Here is a 21,375-nt window from a genome sequence, read left to right on the forward strand (position 1 = left end):
CTCATGGAACAGTTATTTCCTGCACTAGGCTGCTTGTGCTGCACATCCTCCTCCTCCTGCCAGCCCTCTGTCTGTCTCTCTGGGGGGGTGGTTTGTATCCCTTTCCTTCCCTGAAACTGGGTTCAAGGGCAGATTTCCTAAGCTGGCTGCCAGCTTGGACCAACTTGGCTGTGAGGGTGAGAGGGCACTGGAGCAGAGGGCCCAGAGGGGTTGTGGAGACTCTTGAGGACCTGTCTGGGTGTGTTCCTGTGTGACCTGCTCTGGGTGGTCCTGCTTTGGCAGGGGGGGACTTGGTGATCTCCAGAGGTCACTTCCAACTCTCACCCTTCTGTGATTCTTTGCTTTTGGAGCAGGTTTACTCTGTCCTTCCACTTTGTTTTTGCTGTGCTGACAGCAGCCAGCAGCAGCCAGGCAGGGGCAGCAGGGGCTGCTGGGCACTGATCCTTCTGGGCACATCCACCTCCTGCCCTTCTCCTCCACCAGTGCTGCTGAAACCCCACTGGGGAAGGGGTGAAGCCACTCCTGCCCCCGTGTATGAGCAGAAATGCAGGTGTGGGCTGTGAGAGGGAGCACTTTACTGGAACAAGCTCAGTCTCTGCAGCCCAGAGGCTGGGAAGGGATCTGTCCCCACTTCCCAGAGCCATGCCCTGGGCTCTGTGGGGCCTGTGTCCTGCACAGTGCTTCCCACAGTGTCCCCTTGGCCTGGGGACTGCGGTGCTTATGCTGCTCTTCATCTTTCACTCTCCACCCGGGCAGTGGGGTCAGAGAGAGACTGGCTCAGCCTGCTCCCTCTGCTCTCTTTGCCAAGGGCCTTGCTGCTCTCCACTAAGTGCTGGATCTCTGCCCAGGCCTCATCCAGGTACTGGGATGAACGGATCCAGCGCAAGAACAAACCTAGGAGGGAAGGGATTTGTGTTACTGCTCTGCAGCTACCTGGAAGGAGAGTGGAGTGAGGCTGCTGTTGACCTCTTCTCCCAAGTAGTTCCTGATAGGACAAGAGGAAATGGCCTCAAGTTGCACCAGGAGAGGTTTAGGTTGGATGTTAGGACACATTTCTTTCCTGGCAGAGTGGTCAGGCAGTGGAAGAGGCTGCTCAGGGTAGTGGTGGAGTCACCATCCCTGGAGGTGTCCAGAACTCAAGCAGGTGTGGCACTTTGGGACGTGGTCTAGTGGGCATGGAGGTGTAAGATAAAGGCTAATGGGAACAAGTTACTGCTGGGGAGATCCTGACTGGAATCCAGAGGATTTTCCCCATGAGAACAGGTAGAGATTGGAGTCATCTCCCAAGGGAAGCAATGGAGTGGCCTCCACTGGACATTGGAGTGGGCTGCCCAGGGAGGTGGTGGAGTGGCCGTGGCTGGAGGTGTTGAAGCCAAGCCTGGCTGGGGCACTGAGTGCCATGGTCTGGTTGGTTGGGCAGGGCTGGGTGTTAGGTTGGACTGGCTGAGCTTGGAGCTCTCTTCCAGCCTGCTGGATTCTGTGACAGTTTGGGGACTCAGCTTGCCAGGGTGCTGGGCCAGCTCCTTTCACCTCCACTATCACCTAGAGAGCTTGCAGCAGATGATCCTTGGGGTCCCTTCCAACCTGGCATTCTGTGACTCTGTTAGGTTGAACCTGATGCTCTCAGAGTTCTTTCCCAACCTTAATGACTCTGATTTCAGCTGTGCTGTAGCCCTGTTAGGGAGGAGCAGAGCAGCTTTGCCTCACACAGCCCAGCCTGGAGCTGAAGGTGAGTTTGAGAGCCCTGGGCCCAGCTTACCCTGCCAGAGCTGGATGCTCTGGGGCTCGACTGAGGGCCAGATGACCAGGGGGTTGTGCGTGTAGAGAGGGTTCAGGTACTTCTTCCTCTCCCCAGGCTGGTTCAGCCAGGCCCAGAGGCAGTGTGTGCTCTCCTTCACTTTGCACAGGCACCTAGAGGGGAGCCAAGAGCCGTTTCAGTCCCCGCCAGAGCCTGATGTGACCCTGGGGGACTCTGGCAGCACGAAGGCAGGCTCAGCCCCTGGCTCCAGGGAGTGGTGGTGACCATGGCATTGCTCCTAATGGACAGAGCTGTCCCCACCTCCCCTCCCCGCCCCTCTCACCTCTCCTTCTCGCTGTTGCAGAGGAAGGTGCCGTAGGCAGAGGCGTAGGCGCTGTCGAAGAGGGTGAGGAGCAGCTGCTCGCTGAACTCCAGGGAGAAGGGGAACTGGCGGCTCAGCTGCCACACGCAGTCGAGGAAGAGGAGGAAGAGAGGTGCCTCCTGCTTCAGCCGGGCGTGGGAGTAGGCAGAGTGGGCACAGCGCAGGTGGAAGGGGTGGCCAGCCTGTGGGACCCCCCCGAGGGGTGAGAACTGGGGTGAGGAGGAGCAGGGGGTGCCCAGCTGGGCTGGGATCCCCAACCCTGCGAGCCCTGCTGGTCTCACCTCAATCCACTCCCTCTGCAGCAGCCCCTGGAAGCCCTGCAGCGTGCGGCAGGACGGCTCCAGGATCAGCTGGGCCAGGGCTGTCACCAGCAGGGTGGTGTCTGTGCCCTCTGCCCCGTGCACCAGCACTGAGACCTTCTCCCTGCGGGCAAGGGCACAGAACCACAGAGCTAACCAGGCTGGAAGAGACCTTCAGGATCATTGAGTCCAACCTAGCACCTAACCCTTCTAATTAACTCACCCATGGCACTAAGGGCCTCATGCAGCCTCCTCTTCAACACCTCCAGGCATGGCCACTCCACCACCTCCCTGGGCAGCCCATTCCAGTGCCAATCACTCTTTCTATGGAGAATTTCTTCCTCACATCCAGCCTGACCCTGCCCTGGCACAGCTTGAGGCTGTCTCCCCTTCTTCTGTTGCTGGCTGCCTGGCAGCAGAGCCCAACCCCACCTGGCTACAGCCTCGCTGCAGGCAGCTGCAGGCAGCAATGAGCTCTGCCCTGAGCCTCCTCTGCTGCAGGCTGCACACCCCCAGCTCCCTCAGCCTCTCCTCACAGGGCTGTGCTCCAGGCCCCTCTCCAGCCTTGCTGCCCTTCTCCAAACACCTTCCAGCACCTCAACATCTCTCTTGAGAACCGGACACAGCACTGCAGGTGTGGCCTGAGCAGCACTGAGTACGAGGGCAGAAGGAGTGCCCTGGTCCTGCTGGCCACACTGCTCCTGAGCCAGGCCAGGAATAAGTGGCCTGTGTCAGGAATAGGTCAGGGCTGTGCTGCTGACTCTGAGGTTTGTTCCACCCTGAGAGGTTTGAAAGGGGGAAAATAGGCAGGAACCCCTCCCCCCCCTCCCCGTTACCTGTCCAGGCACTGTGCAGCCAGGCAGGCTGTGCTCAGGGCTGCTTTGACGTGGCTCAGCCAGCGGCAGCTGTCCAGCCGGCTCAGCCAGCGGTCCATGCTGATGGAGCTGTCATTGCAGGCTTCCACCAGCTTGATAAAGCTCTCCTGCAGCGGGCGGCCCCTGAGAGGAGAGGAAAGTGGTGCTGGGGGCTCGGTGAGGCTTTCTGGAAGGGGGGTTTGGAGTGGCCGTGACATGGGCAGGGCAGCGTCGAGGGAGCGCCAGGTCTCGGCACAGATCCTCACCTCTCCAGGGGTCTGTGCAGCCTCCTCCACTTTGGGTAGAAGGATTTGGGCTCTGTGCCTCCCCCGCTCATCCGAGCCTGCTTGGCAGCTTGGGCTGACCTCGTGTCGATGATGAAGCCTCGCTCCTCCTCATCCAGCACGGTCCCCAGCAGCAGCTCGTCCTCACGGCACCGCCTCCGGTTGGGGCCGGTCAGCGGCTGGCTGCTGCGGAGCATCGCCTGCGGGGTGAGGGACGGTGGCAGCCAGAGCTGGCGGGGGGATACCAGAGGACCCCCCACAGGATCGGGAAGGGGCTTTGAGCAGCGGTGGGAAAGGGGCAGGATGAGGAGAGGGACTCACGGTGCCGTTTTTAGGGTGGTAATAGCTGAGGACAGGGAATCGCCCCCCCTGTCGGAACCGGGCAGCCTTCCGCAGGGCATCGTCGTCCACCGCTGCTGGCACGATGACGGTGCCAGGGTACGTGGGGCAGGTGGTGAAGTCCTGGTTCACGTTGCTCAGCCGCCACTGGCTGGTCTAGAGGAAGTGTGGAGTGGGGAGGGGGCTGCCTCAGCTTGGCATAGGTGGGGAAGTCATTTTTCCCTCCCAGCCCAGGTGGGTCCCTCACCTGCGAGGAGATCTGCTGGAAGTACTGCTCGAGGGGGTAAAGGTGCCAGCCTTCCTCGAGCTTCAGGCTCTGGGGTCTGTAGAAGAATGGGTACAGCATCATCACCGAGTCCACCGAGGAGAGGGCCTGCGGAGGGCAAAGGTGGAGCTGGTCACGGGCGGAGTGTGCAGAGCAGAGCGTAAGAGGTGGCTGAGAAAGTCCCCACCGCAGCCCTGGGGCTCTGCAAAGCCTGCCCCAGCCGCCAGCGAGGGCTGGGCAGGCTCTGGCTCTACCAGCCCTGTGGGCACCTTGTGGCAGCAGCCGCTGGGAGCAGAGTGTTTACCCACGTTAATGACAGACCCAGAGCAAACACTGCGGGCAGCCACTTTCTCCTGCCAGCCTCTCACACCCCGGCGGGGCTCGGGCAGCCTCACCTCGATGGAACTGGCAATGTTGAGGCATTCCTCCATGCCCGGGATCTCCAGCTGCAGCACCTTCAGGTCTTTGCACCGGAGAGTGATGGTGCCGGAGGAAGCAGCCAGCCTGGGGAAGGCAGGAGGAGGGGCAGGGCTGGCTGCAGGTCAGGCAGGCAGACACACAGCAGTGCTGAACTGTCCCTTCCCCACCCCCGGGAGAGCCGAGAGGGGTGGAACAAGAAGGCTGTGCCACTCTGTGGGTGCCAAAGCGCTGGCTCTCCTCTGGCACTGGTGGCACACCTGCCTGAGGATGGGATTGCCACCATCTCCCTGCCCCGGCTGGCACCTGCTGGGTGCCACAACGCTGGGTGGGTTGTCAGAGCCGAGAGAGTGGTAAGAGCCAAACCTGGTGTCTCCTGGGGAGCCGTTAGTCCGGGGGGGCTGGTACCAGCCTAAATTCTGCACTCTGAGGCACAGAGGAGAAGAGGAGGTCAATGCCCGGTGCCGTGAGCATCCCCCGGTGCGGGCCACAGGGAGGAGGAGGAGGGATGAGGCTCAGCAGGCAGCACCCTGGGGTGGCTGTGCCCTGCCATGGGCACCGAGAGGGCAGCAGGGAGTCCCCTCCAGCTAAGTCGGGGGTGAAGCTGCTAGAAGGCATCGCGGGGCTGCCCGTGGGGTCGGACCCACCTCTTCTCCACGGCGTCCACGTTGCGGATGAGCAGCCAGAGCTCCATGGTGCCAGGCTGGCTGTCCCCGCCGGGGCAGGAGGAGAGGAGCAGGTGGTGGCTGGTGATACACAGAGTGCCCTTCACCGCTGGCAGCCCCGCACACGACAGCACCACGTTCTCCACCGTGGCTGTCTTGATCAGCTCGGAGAACTCCATGGCGGTGCCGAAGGGCACCGAGCTCTGGCGTGGCCTGGTTCTGCCTGGCACAGGGACCTGCTGCCCGCGGCTGTCGCAGCGCTGGAGGGAGAAAGGGGAAATCCTGCAGCGAGCACAGCCCAGCCTGGAAACCTCTGCTGCCCTCTGCGTCACGCCGGGCCCCATCGCCTCCCCCCCCCCGCCCCCGCCTGTTTACATTGTCACCTCCAGCATATGGAGCTTCCTCACCGCACAGCCACTGTGGCAGTCCCTCCCCTGGCACAGCTGCCCTGGCACAAGGGGAAACTGAGGCAAGGGCAGGCTCAGCTGGCTCCAGGCTCACCCAGCAGCTCCCAAGCTGGGCGGGAGGGATTTTGGGCAGCTGGTGACAATGCAACTGCTGCCTTGCAGGGCACGGCTCTGGGTCTTAACCTGCCCACTGCTGTGCCAACCACTGCCGGACCCCTGGCATCAGCCTGACCCCTGGCTCCCACGAGCTCTGCCTGGACCGAAAGCTACCCCCGCCCAGGGCAAAACCTGCTGCCAAGTGCCCTGGGCGAGGAGGAGGAGGGTGAGCGGTGGCAGCGCTGCCTGCCTCGGGAGCAGCTGAGCTTACCTGCTCCGGCTCGGGGCTGCAGGGGAGCTCGGGGTGCGAATGGAGGAGCTCGGAGTGAGAGTGGCGACCTCGGGGTGCAAGCAGGGGACCGTGGGGTGCAAGCAGGGCAGCTCACGATGCCAGCAGGGAGCTTGGGCTGCAAGCAGGGGAGCTTGAGGCACAAGCAAGAATCTCAGGGTGCAAGCAGAAGCCCGAGGGGCAGGGCAGGGACCGCGGGGTGCGAGCAGGGAGCATCAGAGCGCACGGAGCGAACCGCAGGGCATAAGCACAGCACCTCGGGCTGCGAGCGCGGAAGCTCAGATGGCCAGCAGGGATCCAGGGGGTGCAAGCAGGGATCTCAGGGTGCAGGCAGGGAGCCAGGCGATGCCCCGCACAGCCCTGCCATGCTCAGCGGCTCAGCTCAGGGCTCCCAGCCCGGCGGATGTCGGCTTTAAGGTGGTCCGGCCCCGAGGCAGGGGGAAGGGGGCAGTGGCCGTATCCTGACCCCGTTCCACCTTAAGGGCCAGGCCGGGGTGCGGGACCCTGGCTGCCCCCAGCACCTCGCTCTGTTCCCCACCCCCCCGGGTTCTGGTTCTTTTTTTTTGGTCTTCCTTAGGCTTTTTTTGGCCAACCCCCGGGTGCGGGAAGGCTGCGCCCGGGGATAAATCATCCTTGCCAGTATGTCCCAGTAAAGGCTTCCTCCCAGGGCACTGGGAGTCTCCTCCCAGCTGGAGACAACAACGCTAAAAAAGAAACGAAAAGGGGAAAAAAAACCCAAACACAAAAAAAACAACACCCAAAGCGTCACCGAGCGAGACAAAAAACTCTTCCTTTGCGTTCCTCTGGATAAGGACAGTTCCTGCCCCTCAGAAGTGCCCTCCGTGCCCCCAGCCTTTATTGTTGGGGGGGGGGGGGTGTGAGGGGGTCAATAAATAGGCAGGACGTGGGTGCAGCTGGTAGGAGTTGGGTGAGAGTCACTGCTCGGAGTGCTCCTCCTCATCGGGCTGCTCCTCAACCTTTGCACAGGAGGTTTGAAGGGGAGAGAGGTCTCCCAAGGGTCTGGGGTGGCACTCAGGTGAGGGCCATTATGGCCTTCAGCCAGCTGAAGTTCAAGGAGCTGGGTGAGGAGGAGGAGGAGCCCACCTGGGAGGAGGAGAGTATGGACAGAGTGAAGGCTTTGACGGCCAAGCTGAAGCTGCAGACGCGGAGACCTTCCTACCTGGAGTGGGAAGCTCGGGTGCGGGGCCAGCCCTGGCGCAGCCGCACCGCGGGAGGGGCAGCAGGGGCAGAGCTGGCACCTGAGCACCCCGAGGATAAGCAGGATGGGAGGGTCTGTGGTTTTGCCACCATGGAGGCAGCTCTGGAGTGGCTCAGGATGGAGCTGGTGAGTAGCTGCTGGTGGGATGGGGAGAGTGAGGGGTGGGCAAGGGGTGAGCCCCGAGGGGAGCTGGGGCCAGGAGGCTTCTCTGTGTGGAGGGGACACTTAGAGCCTGACCTCAGGGATGTGCCAGGGCCAGGCTGCTCCATCCACAGCATTAAGCTTTGCTCCTTTGCCCAGCCTGGCTGGCATACGTGGGTGTTTGCTGAGCACATGTGGCTCTGCAGTGCCCAGCTCTGCCACATGTGCTCTGCACAGCCCTGGAGGTCACAGCTCTGCTCGGGTAGGTGCTTGTCACCCCCTCCTGCCTGCTGGGCGTGTGGCAGGGCTGTGGCATTGCTGTGGACTTCAGTGGCATAGCACAGGTGTAGTGGCTTTCCTGGGCTGACACAGGCAGCAGCAGCTGTGTGGGTGCAAACCCACCAGTGTCCCTTTGCAATCCTGGCACAGGGTGGGGCCCTGTGTGGGCCCTGTGCTGATGCCGCGGCCATGCGTGCCCATGGTGGGCTTGTGCCCTGGCCAGGCCCTGTCCCTGCTGCCCCAGTGTCCCCAATGGTGACTCGGGAGCTCTCGCCCTGATGCCCATCTCGCCCTGCAGCGGGAGATGCAGGCGGTGGACCAGCGCCTGGCGCAGCAGCTGATGCGCCTGCGGGCACAGCTGCACCGCCTGAAGGTGGAGCAGGCCTGCCACCAGCACAAGGAGATGCTGGATGATGCTACCTTCGGCCTCGAGGGCTGCGAGGAAGACTCCGACCTGCTCTGCAACATCCCCCCCAAGGCTGCCTTCCTGCTCTCCATGCCACTCAAGCACATCGGTGTCACCCGCATGAACATCAACTCCCGGCGCTTCTCCCTCTGCTGAGCCCTGCTGGCAGCCTCCTGGGCACCCATGGCTACATCTGGACCTGGCAGGGCTCAAGGATCCCTCCCAAAATGCCCTGGGGAACTGCTGAGCTCCTCCAGAACAGGCAGTGCTGAGCCATGGTGTTGCCAGCCTTGCTCCAGAGCAATGCCATGCTGTAGTGGCATGGGAAATGCCACCATCCCCAGCGGGTACAGAGCATTTGGGGGCACCCAGTGCCCTGTCTCTCAGTACGTTGGGGTCAACCACAGTGGACAATGTGGGGAGCAGCCTTTGAAGGAGGAATAAAAGGAGGTGAAGGTGAGAGCTGCTATTCATTCCTTTTTCTTTTGGCCTGTACCCGGGCACCCACCTGTGCCCCCAGGTGTTGCTCCTGGCTCACTGCTGAGGGGACTTGGGGGTGGCAGAGGGGACCACGCTGCCACCACCCCTTGCCCAGCTGCTCCCCAGGGCCCTGGCTCACAGGGTGGGTGGATCCTCACTGGTTTCTGCTGCAGGGTGGTGCTGTGCCATAGAGATGATGTCTCTGCTTTGGGGACCTTGTTGCCAGCCTCTGCCTGGGTGCCTCTGGCAGCAGGTGGGTGCTTGGCTGCACCGTGTCAGGAAATGTTTGTCACCAAATGGGCTGTGAGTGGAGAGGTTGATTTTGAGGCTGGGAAGTGCTGGGGGCCATGCTCAGGGCTTGGCAGCTCCTGTGCCACCCATCTTGCCCCCATCATCTCTGCCCCTCTGCAGCACTGTGTTGGGAGCAGGGGAGGACCGTGGGGGCAGTGCCAGCTGGGGCTGACAATGCTGCTCTGCCCAGAAAGGGCTGAGTTTGGCTTCTTTTCTCTTCCTCCAGCAGCAGCAAACCCTTCACAAATCAATTTGCCACTCGAGGATGTGACTTCCACAGAACATTCCTGGCAAGCAGTGCCAGGGAAGCTGTGGGGTGACCTGGAGAAGCTCTGGGGTGACCCAGGGGCAGTTCTGGGCACTCCTTCCCAGAGCAGCAGCAGGACACGGGGTGGAGGGGGGAGCCCCATGTGCACCCCACGGCTGCAGCACACCCCAGGGGCTGGTGGCTCAACCTCCCCTCTCTCGGGAAGCACGGTGGGGATGGAGCTCTGCTGCTGCCAGGGTAGGTGCCACGTCCGGTGATGCTGCCACGGTGCCCCCCCCCCCCCGCCCTGGCTGCCACAGACACCCCCACCAGCAGCGCTGGGCTTCCTGCCCGTGCCTCCGCAGGGCTGCCAGCAGGTACCTGCGGCTTGGTCTTTGATCACAAAAGCCAAGACAATGCTGCTGTGGTTGCTCTGCTCCCAGCTGGCTCCAGAAACACAGAGCTGGCAGCACGGCCAGGGCACAGCCTGCCCCCTCGGCTTCAGCCACTGCCACTGTGGCTCTCGGGCAGCTAAGGTCTGCTGTGCCCCAATGTTAATGGCCAAAGTGGGGGCTGAGGGGTGCAGGATGAGTCACTCAACCTGGGTAGGGTCTGACGAGGGTCTGGGGGTGGCCGGTGGAGGGAGGCAATGCCAGTCTCCCCATGCTGGGCACTGGAGAGGGGACAGTACAGAGTACCAGGGCTCTCGGTGAGCAGGGACTGCCTGGGCAGCAGGTGGCAATCCCCTGCCCATCGCTGGTGCCTCGCAGCACATCTCCCGGCCCCTGGCACCTCGCTCTCCTGCCCACCGAGGGGCTCGGCATGCCCTTGCCCGCCCTGGCGATGGGCAGGGGCAGGGAGAGCAGGGACCCTGGGTGCCGGGGATGGCAGGAAGCCGTCAGGGTTTGTCAGCAGCTCTTGCGGTTGTGCTCGGGCTGTGAACCAGCTCCTCTAGAGTTTGCTCATGAGGCAGGAAACCAGGGCAGGAGGGGAGCGAGAGCGAGCAGGGCGGCGGGGAGCACGCACCCGAGTGCGGGCAGCTGGGCACTGCTCCCCCGGAGCCTCACCGAGCTCTGCCCGGGCATGGAGAGGATGTGAGTGGGGGGCGCCAGCCTCGCCCCTGCTGCTGGGCCATGGGAGTCTGAGAGCGGCTGGTCCCTCGCCTCGCTGCCGCCAGGTAACAGCCCCCTTCGGGGTGGGAGGGTTTGCACCCGCCGGGCTCCGGGAGCTGGGGACCGCCTGCCTGCCGCTGTGCTCTGCAGTGCGTCCTCTGGGGGGGATGCAAACGGGGTCCGGGGGCTCATTCCGCTGGGGGATGCTAGTGCTGGTGCCTCAGTGGGTGACCCTAGGTGTGCCTGGGGGAAGAGCCTCACAGGAGGTCCCCAGTGGAGGGTGTGGGGTCCTCAGTGTGCCACCAGCCCCAGCCATCAGTGCCAGCTTCCAGCCAGACACTGCCCCTGCCCCCCACCCCGATTGTGCTGCCAGGGCTGGTTTTACAGACCAGGGATGGGGGTGGGGGGCTCGAGGGTCGTGCTCCCTGTTCCTCTGCAGCCTCCCAGCTGGGGTGAAAGCAGCCAACCCAATGCCCTCTGCCCTTCTGGGAAGCTTCTCCCTGTGCCCCTCCATTTCCAGGGCAAAGTAAACGTTTTGTCCCTCAGGCCATGCTGCGCCGAGAGCAGCTTAGGGGGAGGCAGCAGATGAACGCTGGTCCATTGGGCTCCAGTGCCCAGTCTGGGGGGAGGCTCAGCCCCTGAGATGCACCTGGCTTTGGTGCTGTCTTGGTGCAAACACCCTCCCCCTCCCCCAGCGAGGGCAGCTCTGGGGCTGTGGCCCCCCCAGCGAGGGCAGCTCTGGGGCTGTGGCCCCCCCAGCGAGGGCAGCTCTGGGGCTGTGGTCCCCCAGCGAGGGCAGCTCTGGGGCTGTGCCCCCCCAGCCGTCTGCGAGGCTGCCCCAGAGCAGGGCTGGCTGTGTCCAGCTGGCTCACAGAACCACGCAGGTTGGCAAAAGCCCCTCAGGGTCACCAAGCCCAACCTGGAACCTTACTCTACAAGATTCACCAGGGACATCCTGGGCCCCCCCCCCCGCAGTGAGCCTTGAAAAGCCCTTAGGGAGGAGCTCAGCCCAACCTTTAGCCCTCCTCACACCCACCCTCGCCAATGAGCCCCCCCAGACCCGGGCAGAGCAGGCTGTGCAGAAGGAGCTGGGGAGGAGGGGGTCCTGCCACCCTCCCAAGCAAAGCTGGGCAGAGGAACCTGCAAGGCCGTGCAAGAGCACTGCTGCACACCCCCTGCCCACACTCAGCCACCTGCCTAGGGCATGAGGCAGGGGTGCCCACACCTCCCCTCCCCGGCGGCCCCCGCCCGAGCAGTTCGGTTGCACAGATGCAGCGGCAAAGGGCAACTTCAAAGGCTCTGCGCCGCCAGCCTGGCCCTGCTGCCGCGCAGGTGGAACGGCTGCTGCGGGGAAACTGCTGCGGCTTGAGTACAGCAGACACAATAGCAGCACCTCCCACCCCACCCCATCCCACCCCTGCCCCGGGCAGGAAGGCAGAAAAACCCCTCCTGGGCACCGCCTGCCTTTGCTCAAGGCGTTTGAAGGGCTGCGGCCAGGTTTGGGGCAGAAAGAGCTTCTCCTCTACGGGGTTGGTGCTGTTTGGGCATCACCGAGGCCTTGCTTGCTGCTTCTGCCAGCAGCAGGGCACTGTGGTGTGGCTCAAGCCCTTTTTGGGTGCCCAGATGTGTTTGAGCATCTGAGTGTCCAGGGTGGGGTTGAGCATCTGAGTGCCCAAGGCAGCATTGCATGGCATGGGGAGACCTCACTCGTCTGCTTCCTGCTTGCTGGCATCACCTCTTGGCTGCTGTGGTGGTGGGCACCTGGAGGTGGCACAGTGTCCCTGCTGTGTGTGACAAAAGAGCTGAGCTGACCCTCTCTAAGGGAGAGGGCTCCTGGTCTGCAAAACCAGCCCTGGCAGCACGATCTGGGGAGGTTCTGGCTGGAAGCTGGCTCTGATGGCAGGCGTTGGTGGCACCGGGGTTGGTGGTGCCAACTGAGGACCCCACACCCTCCACTGGAGACCTCCTGTGAGGCTCTTCCTCCAGGCACCAACTCAAATTGGGCACCAACTGTTGTGTCTTCCTTGGCAGCACAGACAGGTGGGTTTCAGTGGGTGCCTGTGGAACCAGAGCCATGGGAAGGCTCCTGGGCAGGAAACCAAGGAGAAAATGGTGCTGGCAGTGCCAGGGGCCAGCATGGCACAGCAAAGCAGCTGCCACAGCTCAGCTGATGTGCCAGGAACCTGGCTCACTGCAGGGCATGATGAGAACAGGGACCCTCACAGCTGCTCTGATGCTGCCAGATAAGAGCTCCTGCTGCTTGATGGTTGCAGAGAGGTGGCTGCTGGCTTTGGGTGCTGGGGCAGAGGCACCTGGGCTGGCTCTTGGCACCGTGGGGCTCCCAGCCCTGTGGAAATGGTGCTCAGAGCCCCCAGAGCTGCTGGGTCGAGGCTGGAAATGAGGGTTTGGGGACCAAGTGTTGGTGGAGCTCAACTCTGGTGGTGTAGGTAAGGAGGATTCTGCAGAAGAGCTCTTTCCAGGGCTGTGGGGTCCCTTTTTCTACCTGATGCACCACCAGGGCTCCCTGCTCTGTGCCATGCTTGGCACTCATGGGAAGGTGAGAGCTGCTGGGGTGGTTTCCAGCACCCATAAGACACCCCTGGCATCACTCCCAGGCTGCCTCAGTGCCCACACCACAGTGTCAGGGACCTTGGGGGGCAGCCCTGCAGCAGTCTTGTGTCACCATCACCACAGCTGACGGTTAAGGTTGGGGGATCCTTGATGATTCAAGCTGCCAAGGATGAAGGGAACCCTGAGCAGGGATGATGGGGGGGGGGGGGGGGGGTGTTAAAGGACATCCCTGGTGCAGGAGAAGCAGGAGCACAGTGATGGGGCTGAAGGTGTGGTGAGGAGGCTAAGGGGAGAAGGAAATTGGAGGTGACTGCAGCGTGGGTTGGAGAGCTCTCACATCCGCCCCAGAGAGCCTCCCAGCATCTGCAGGGGGCCTGGAGGAGGGCTGGGGAGGGACTATTGACAAGGTCTTGTCACGAGTGGGTTGAAATTGGCAGAGGGGAGATTAAAACTGGATGTTAGGAAGAAGTTCTTGACAGTGTGGGTGGGGAAACACTGGCACAGGTTGCCCAGGGAGGTTGCAGAGCCCAGGCAGCTGAAGAGGAGCCAGCAGCGTGCCCAGGCAGCCAAGAAGGCCAATAGCATCCCTGGCTGGGATTAAAACTGCTGTGGCCAGCAGGAGCAGAGAGGTGATTGTGCCCCTGGGCTCAGCTCTGGTGAGGCCACAGCTCGAGTGGTGTGGTCAGTTTTGGGCACTGCAATACAAGAGAGATGTGGAGGTGCTGGAGTAGGTCCAGAGGAGGGCAACAAAGCTGGAGAGAGGCCTGGAGAATAAATCTGATGAGGAACAACTGAGGGAGCTGGGGATGGGTAGTGTGAGGAAGAGGAGGTGAGGGCAAACCTCATTGCTGTCTACAGCTAGGTGAAGGGACATTGTGGAGAGGCTGCTGCTGGGCTCTGCTCACAGGGAACTGGAGACAGAACAAGGGGGAATGGACTCAAGCTGAGGCTGAGGAGGTTCAGATTGGACATCAGGAGAAAGCTTTTCATGGAGAGAGTGGTCAGGGACTGGAATGAGCTGCTCAGGGAGGTGCTGGAGTCGCCCAGCCTGGAGGTGGTTTGGCTGTGGTGCTTGGGGCTATGGTTTCAGGTGAATCTTGTAGAGCAGGGTTCTAGGCTGGACTTGGTGCTCCTGAGGGGCTTTGCCAGCCTGCCTGGTGCTGTGGTCCTGTGGCAGAGGCAAGGGCAGGCTGTGCTGGTGGGGAAGGGAAGCCTGAGGCTGGGCACTGGTTGCCTTCAGTGTTTTTAATGAACAAAGCCAGAAGTTTTGTTCTGAGGAACAACCTTTTTCCTCCTCACTTCTCTTAGGAGGAAATGCAGCTGGTGACAGGGGGTCAGGGCATGCCCCCCAGTTCAGCTGAGTGTATGGGATGGACACCCCAGATGGAGGGTTGGGTACAGGGATGGGCACCCTAGGAGAGACAAGGCTGGGGCCAGGGCTGCACAAGGCTTCCCTCACCATGTCTCATGCCGCTGCAGCCACCATGGGCTGCTGCTGCAGCTCAGACTACGACGAGGACTGGATCGAGAACATCGACATCTGTGAGCACTGCAATTACCCCATTGACCCTGACAGCAAGCGCCAGGTGAGGAGGGGGCAAGGGGACACACCCTCCCCCCCCCATATTGGTGGCCGTGGGATGGCCAAAGCCCAGCCCTGGGAAGGCTGATGGGGCTCTTTGTCCTGGCACAGAGGTTGATGCACAACGGCTCCGAGGTGCAAGACCCCTTGGTGTCCTACGAGGCCACGACTCCACCGTGCTCCCCCCTGCAAGGTAAGGTCCAGCCGCGGCAGGGGGTGGCTGTGGACACCCCCTTAGTTGGCTACTGCCACCTCGCCCCTCCACTTGCCCTCCCAGATAAGCTGGTGGTGGCCCTGTACAACTATGAGCCCAAGCACGATGGGGACCTGGAGCTGCGGAAGGGGGAGAAGCTGCGAGTCCTGGAGGAGTGAGTGAGCGCCAGCGGCACCGCCTTGGCACCGCCCTGCAGCTCCCCAGCTGGCATCAGCCGTGCTGCCGGAGGGAGGGGGGGGTCCTGGCAGCTGGGGGGGTTCTCACCTTGCCGTGCTCTTTCAGGAGCGGGGAGTGGTGGAAGGCGCAGTCCCTCACCACTGGCCAGGAGGGTTTGATCCCCTACAACTTCGTGGCCATGGTGAACAGCCTGGAGCCTGAGCCGTGAGTAGGGGCTGAGTAGGACCCGAGCTGCGCTGCTGGCAGAGGGGAAGAAGCCAAGAGCGCTCCCCCCGCAAGCACCCACGGCTGAAAGGTGTCCTGAGCAACCTGCCCTGTGCCCCCAGGTGGTTCTTCAAGAACATCAGCCGCAAGGATGCGGAGCGGCAGCTCCTGGCGTCGGGCAACACGCACGGATCCTTCCTCATCCGGGAGAGTGAGACCTCCAAAGGTACCACCCCGAGGGCTGCGCTGCCCCCTCCTGCCGCAGGCACCGGGAAGCACCGGAGCGGTCCCCACACGGTCCCTCATCTCCGCAGGCTCCTACTCGCTGTCGGTGAGGGACTTCGACCAGACCCAGGGGGAGACGGTGAAGCACTACAAGATCCGCAACATGGACAACGGAGGCTACTACATCTCCCCCCGGGTCACCTTCAGCAGCCTGCATGAGCTGGTGGAGTATTACACACGTATGTGTGCCACGGAGGGGCTGCTCCGGGCCAGGGGGGGATGGGGATGGGGGTGGGATGAGCAGGACACACTGCTGGAGGCATTCGAGGTCAAACTGGATGGAGCAACCCGATCCAGCTGGAGGTGTCTGGTCTAGTGGGAGGTGTCCTTGCCCACGGTGGTGGGGTTGGAACTGGATGATCTTTAAGGACCCTTTCCAAGCCAAACCACTCAATGAGTCTGTGATTCCATGTCCCTGCTCACTGCAGGGGGTTGGAGAAGATGAGCTTTGAGGGTCCCTTCCAGCCTGATGTGTTCTATGATTCTACTCATGCCCCAGACAGGTTGTGGTGGGTGCCCTGTGCCCTCTGCCCACCCTGATGCTGCCTCTCCCTGTCCCTGTGCCACAGGCAGCTCCAATGGGCTCTGCACCCGCCTGGGCAAGCCCTGCCGGACCCAGAAGCCACAGAAGCCCTGGTGGCAGGATGAGTGGGAGGTGCCACGGGAGTCACTGAAGCTGGTGGAGAAGCTGGGAGCAGGGCAGTTTGGAGAAGTCTGGATGGGTGAGCCTGGGGGGAAATGGGGCATTTCCTGCTGGGTGAGGGCACGGGCGTGGGCACCGTCAGACGGACCTCGTGGTGTCCTCGGTCAGGGCATCTCAGGGAGCAGCCAGCACAGCCCCAGCTATGGGACCTCAGCTTTTCACAGGGCCCTAGGAGAAAGGAGAAAGCCAGCAGCTGGAGCAGCCCTGGAGCAGCTCCGTTTTACCCAGAGCAGTCCAAGCTTCCCCTCTTCCCATCCCTGGCACCCTGCAGCACTGTCTGGGCAGGCACCCAGCACTGGGCTGGGTCCTCCTGCAGCTGGGCTCTGCTGGGCAGGAGCCTTGCTGTGGCTGTCACTGCAACACGGGGAGCAGCTGGGCACTTAGAGGCAGTGTGAAGCCTCCAGTGTGCTGCCCCCCAGCCATGAAAGCACCTCCTGCTCTCTGGGTGAGTGGTGGGGAAGGTACTGGGGCTGCCCCACTCCCCTCCATCCTGCCCCACAGGGGGGTAGGTCCCTGCCTTTGCCCCCACGGGTGTTGGCTGTCCTGCAAAGTCCCCTCCAGGTTCCCAGCAGGAGCCAGGCTTGGGCAACGCTGCTCACTCCCTCCCTGACCCCCAATCACTCCTCCTCTTCAAAGTCCATCAAGCAACAGCTTCCTTTCCTGCTGGTGGCTGACAGCCATGGGTGAAAGTGTCTGCCTGGGGGGTTCAGATGTGGTTACAGAGCTTGGCCCAGGAGGTGACCACCACAGAGCCGTGGTTGTCCACAAAGCCCACTGCAACAGTCCTCCAGGGCAGGAGGCTCCTCTGCCCACCTTCAGCCAACCTTTGCAGCCTCCAACATCTCTCCCCTGTGCAGTTTCAGGTTGGGATGCTGCAGGGAGTGGCTCCCACGCTTGTCTCCATGGCTGGCACCGCTCTTGCCAGGCGTCCCCTGGCCATGCCCATGGGGCGGGGGTGTCCCTCTGTCTCCTCACACTCCTCCCCATCTCTCTGCAGGTTTCTACAACGGCCACACGAAGGTGGCCATCAAAAGCCTGAAGCAGGGCAGCATGTCACCCAGTGCCTTCCTGGCAGAGGCCAACCTGATGAAGAACCTGCAGCACCCGCGGCTGGTGCGGCTCTACGCCGTGGTGACGAAGGAGCCCATCTACATCATCACCGAGTACATGGAGAAGGGTGAGGGCACCCAGTTGCTGCCCACCGTGTGTGGAGGGGGTGGCTGAGGGCTGTGCAGGGCTGTGGTCTTTCAGATCCTGGCTGCTCCCATCCAGAGGCCAGGGGCTGGCTGTTGGTTGTGGAGCTGCTTTTAGCATCCTTTGCCTGGCTGTGCTCTGCTGTTCCTTCACAGCTCTTCCACCAGCTGGGAGCTTTGGGGAGGGGGCAGCCTTGGCAGGGGGTAAAGGAACCTTGTAGGCAGGGTGGTCTCCTGCCTGTCCACACTTACCTGCTCTTCTGGGGGCTGTGAGCTGCTCAGCCACATATCTGGTGGTGCAGTGAGGGGCTGGTGACTCTGCCACCACCACACTGAGCCCCCAGTAGATGCAGTGCCCCTGCCCGTGCTGAGACCTGCTGCTTTCATTGCAGGCAGCCTCGTGGACTTCCTCAAGACCTCAGAAGGAGTCAAGCTCAGCATCCACAAACTTCTGGACATGTCTGCCCAGGTGAGTGGGGGCAGAGCTGTGGGGCTGCTGGGGGAGAGAGCTCTGCCAGGGCTGGAGCTGGGTCTGCCCAGCTGTTAGAATCACAGCATGGTTTGGGTTGGAAGGGACCTTAAAGATCCCTGCCATGGGCAGGGACAGCTTACACCAGAGCAGGCTGCTCAAAGCCTCATCCAACCTGGCCTTGAACACCTCCAGGGAGGGAGCATCCAAGCCCACCTTGGGCAACCTGTGCCAGCATCTCAGCACCCTCACTGGAAAGAATTTCTTCCTAACCTCCAGTCTCATTGCCATCAACTGCAGATTGCTGAAGGCATGGCCTTCATCGAGGCCAAGAACTACATCCACCGGGACCTGCGGGCTGCCAACATCCTGGTGTCAGATGCCCTCTGCTGCAAAATCGCCGACTTCGGGCTGGCCAGGCTGATCGAGGACAACGAGTACACGGCCCGCGAGGGTGCGTGGCCCTGGCCCCTCTGCCTCAGCCCCCCGGCTCCCCCCATACTGCGCCCCACTCGTGGGGTGCACACAGCTCGGTGCTACGGGAGAAGGAACCTCCCTGCAGCCCTGCTTGGGGGTCCCTGCGGTGTCCCAGGAGCTGCAGAGTGGTGTGAAGCCCTGGCAGAGGGGAGCAGGGGTGCAGAGGTCTTTCTTCCCCCTTCCAGCTTCATCCCCTGACGTTTATCTCTCCTTTCCATCTCTCTCCCTCTCCTTTCCATCTCTCTCCCCTCTCCTTTCCATCTCTCTCCCCTCTCCTTTCCATCTCTCTCCCCTCTCCTTTCCATCTCTCTCCCCTCTCCTTTCCATCTCTCTCCCTCATCTTCATCTCCCCTCTTTTTCCATCTCGATCTCCCCTTTCCATCTCTCCCCTTCCCCTTTCCATCTCTCCCCTTCCCCTTTCCATCTCTCCCCTTCCCCTTTCCATCTCTCCCCTTCCCCTTTCCATCTCTCCCCTTCCCCTTCCCCTTCCCATCTCTGCCCCCTCCAGCCAGAGGGGGGTTGCAGGACCCCCGCCCTCCCCCCTAGCCCGGTTCCTGTGGGGTCACAGCCCTATCTAGCGGCTCCCGGCGGAACAAGCCTGCTGGCCGGCCGCGGGGGTGCCAACCTACCGCGGGGGTGCCAATCTACCGCGGGGGCTCTGTGGCCAGCCAAAGAGCGGGGGGCCAGGGGAGGTGGCTGCCACCAGCCCCAGCTGCAGGCAGGCAGCGGGGCCAGAGGCTGGCTCAGGGCTGTCACATCAGGTTAAGCAGAGAAGGGACATTGCCAGCTCTGCCTTAAGGTTTTATTTCCTCCCCTGCTGGTTGTTTCTTCTTCTGCCAGGGGCTAAATTCCCTATCAAGTGGACGGCGCCGGAGGCCATCAACTACGGCACCTTCACCATCAAGTCCGACGTGTGGTCGTTCGGCATCCTGCTCACAGAGATTGTCACCTACGGACGGATCCCCTATCCAGGTCAGGCTCCGCCGGCGGCTGCCCGGCTGGCACCCGGCGGGGAGAGGAGGCTGGCACCCGGCAGGGAGGGAAGGCTGGCGGGGAGGGGAGGGGAGGCCGGCACCCGGCGGGGAGGGGAGGCCGGCACCCGGCGGGGAGGGGTGGTTGGCACCCGGCGGGGAGGGGAGGCTGGCACCCGGCGGGGAGGGGAGGGGAGGCTGGCACCCGGCGGGGCGGGCAGGGGAAGGGAGGTTGGCACCCGGCGGGCAGGGGAGGGGAGGCTGGCACCCGGCGGGGCGGGGAGGCTGGCACCCGGCGGGGAGGGGAGGCTGGCACCCGGCGCAGGCGCAGCGGCGCCGCTGTGTGCATGCAGCGCCGCACGCACACCGCTGCCGCCAGCCCCCGCCCGCCCGGGCCAGCCCTGCCGTGGCTCCCAGCGCTGCCACACGCACACGGGCACACACGGGTGTCCTGCCGTCCAAGAGCTTTCGGAGGCAGTGCTCACCGGTTGCTCACCGGGCTGGAAGGGAGGCTTCAAAGAGCATCTTGGTCCAACGCCCCCCCTCCCCCCGCCCCCCTGCAAGGCAGCTAGAGCAAGTCTGATCTTGAATGGCTTCAGGGATGGAGCCTCAACCACATCTCTGGGGCAGCCTGTTGCAGTGATTCACTGTTCTCATGGTGAAGAACTCCTTGCTGAGATCCAACCTAAACCTGCCCTGCTGCGGTTGTGAACCATTGTCCCTTGTCCTGTCACTCCAAGCCCTTCTAAGCAGTCCCTCTCCAGTAGCCTCTTCAAGGTACTGGAAGGCTGCTCTAAGGTCTCCCTGGAGCCTGTTCTTCTCTGAACAGCAACAACTCTCTTCAGCCTTGAGGGAGAGTTGCTCTGATCATGTTTGTGGCCCCCCTCTGGACCTGCTCCAGCAGATCTGTGCTGTGTTTGGGCTCCCAGGGCTGGAGGCAATACTCCAAGTGAAGTTTCCCTAGAGCAGAGCCCAGCAGCACCATCAGCCCTCTCCATCTGCTGGCTGTTGGGGAGAAGGAGGAAGCTTTCCCACGGGGTTTGAAAGCATAGGGAACCCTGTGTGCTCCCTTGGCAGTGCCAACTCAGTGCCACTCGTGCCGTCCTCACAGGGATGACCAACCCTGAGGTGATCCAGAAGCTGGAGCGGGGTTACCGCATGCCACAGCCAGACAACTGCCCCCAGGAGCTCTACGAACTGATGGTGCAGTGCTGGAAGGAGAGGCCTGAGGAGCGTCCCACGTTTGAGTACATGAAGAGTGTGCTGGAGGACTTCTTCACCGCCACCGAGGGGCAGTACCAGCAGCAGCCATGAGGACTCCACCTGGGACAGCCTGGTGCTGGGGTGCCCAGGGCTGCTCCCCCTGCATCAGCTCCCCACAGGACTCCATACACATTGCCCTGGGATGCTGGCAGACCTCAGCCTCCGCAGTAAAGATGTGAAGCACTTCAGACCTTTGGAGCCTTCAGACCTTTGGAGCCTTCAGACCTTTGGAAGCCTCAAATCTTTGGAAGCCTCAAATCTTTGGAAGCCTCAGACCTTTGGAAGCCTCAAATCTTTGGGGGCTTCAGAGGTTTGGAGCAGAGGATTTCACCCCCTGCAGGAGCTGATGGGATGGCTGCAGCCAACCAGTGACTACAAAGAGCAGAGGGCTGGTACACGTCGGGGGGCTTTGGTGGACGTGTGGGGCTCAGCAGGTGCCCACCACACCAGCCCTGAGCTTCCAGCCCCCCAGCCCCTCTCTTGGCTGGGTCTTGCCTCCTGCAGCACCCTGGGGACAGCACATAACCCTCCCACACGCAAGGGCTAGCCCAGCTCTGGGCCGTGGGATGCTCTTTCTCCCCGCACGGCGTTTGCAGCCCCCGTCCCACCACCGCCATCACCACAGCCTTGGGAAATAAAGGTCCCTGCCCAGGCCGCCATGAGATGCTGCCCTCGGGGGATGGTCCCCGCCGACACCAAGCCCCTCCTGGCGTGAGGCCACTCTCTCACCGCCCCCAGCCCAGCGGCACCTCCACGGCTCCCCTTTACCGACCGGCTCAGGACAAGCTGGGGCGCAGCTGGAGGCTCCTACCCTGTGCGTCCCCGTCCCCCCCCCCCCCCCTTCCCCCGGGCTGGTACAGCAGCACCTGGCACCTTCCCCCCCCGCCCCTCCTCCGCAAATGGTTCCGCCCGCCCACCTGGCCCCTCTCCCTGGCTGCGAGTCCGTCCCCTGCTTCCCCCCCGCCCCTCCGCAAATGGTTCCGCCCGCCCACCTGGCCCCTCTCCCTGGCTGCGAGTCCGTCCCCTGCTTCCCCCCCGCCCCTCCGCAAATGGTTC

General features: G+C 62.7%; 3 protein-coding genes across 5 annotated transcripts; 2 read left to right on the top strand and 1 right to left on the bottom strand.

Annotated features, from left to right (window-relative positions):
- Window positions 1-558: 558 nt before the first annotated feature.
- On the bottom strand, window positions 559-6,365 carry LOC135190929 (myotubularin-related protein 9-like). 3 transcript variants are annotated; one of them, XM_064172746.1, is made up of 12 exons: window positions 6,018-6,365; window positions 5,226-5,503; window positions 4,945-5,004; window positions 4,557-4,665; window positions 4,144-4,269; window positions 3,879-4,052; window positions 3,540-3,757; window positions 3,256-3,417; window positions 2,402-2,543; window positions 2,082-2,302; window positions 1,760-1,911; window positions 559-894 (listed from the first exon to the last, which is right to left on the bottom strand). In XM_064172746.1, exons 2-12 carry the CDS (start codon window positions 5,420-5,422, stop codon window positions 731-733), a joined length of 1,725 nt encoding a protein of 574 aa, XP_064028816.1. In that variant the 5' UTR covers window positions 5,423-5,503; window positions 6,018-6,365; the 3' UTR covers window positions 559-730. The 3 variants fall into 3 exon arrangements, with proteins under 3 accessions (XP_064028816.1, XP_064028817.1, XP_064028818.1); XM_064172747.1 differs by lacking the exon at window positions 4,945-5,004; XM_064172748.1 differs by lacking the exons at window positions 4,557-4,665; window positions 4,945-5,004 and having other exon boundaries at window positions 4,144-4,219.
- Window positions 6,366-6,936: 571 nt separating this feature from the next.
- FAM167B (family with sequence similarity 167 member B) lies at window positions 6,937-8,540 on the top strand. Its single transcript, XM_064172752.1, has 2 exons — window positions 6,937-7,380; window positions 7,973-8,540. The coding sequence occupies exons 1-2, from the start codon at window positions 7,084-7,086 to the stop codon at window positions 8,234-8,236; spliced, it is 561 nt and encodes a 186-aa protein (XP_064028822.1). The 5' UTR covers window positions 6,937-7,083; the 3' UTR covers window positions 8,237-8,540.
- Window positions 8,541-10,202: 1,662 nt separating this feature from the next.
- LCK (LCK proto-oncogene, Src family tyrosine kinase) lies at window positions 10,203-20,370 on the top strand. Its single transcript, XM_064172374.1, has 13 exons — window positions 10,203-10,275; window positions 14,261-14,367; window positions 14,475-14,556; window positions 14,641-14,731; window positions 14,860-14,958; window positions 15,081-15,184; window positions 15,273-15,422; window positions 15,813-15,965; window positions 16,944-17,123; window positions 17,532-17,608; window positions 17,909-18,062; window positions 18,926-19,057; window positions 20,168-20,370. Exons 2-13 carry the CDS (start codon window positions 14,266-14,268, stop codon window positions 20,368-20,370), a joined length of 1,527 nt encoding a protein of 508 aa, XP_064028444.1. The 5' UTR covers window positions 10,203-10,275; window positions 14,261-14,265.
- The last annotated feature ends 1,005 nt before the right edge of the window (window positions 20,371-21,375 follow it).

Source organism: Pogoniulus pusillus, chromosome 37 (genome assembly GCF_015220805.1).
Source record: "Pogoniulus pusillus isolate bPogPus1 chromosome 37, bPogPus1.pri, whole genome shotgun sequence".
Taxonomy (NCBI): domain Eukaryota; kingdom Metazoa; phylum Chordata; class Aves; order Piciformes; family Lybiidae; genus Pogoniulus; species Pogoniulus pusillus.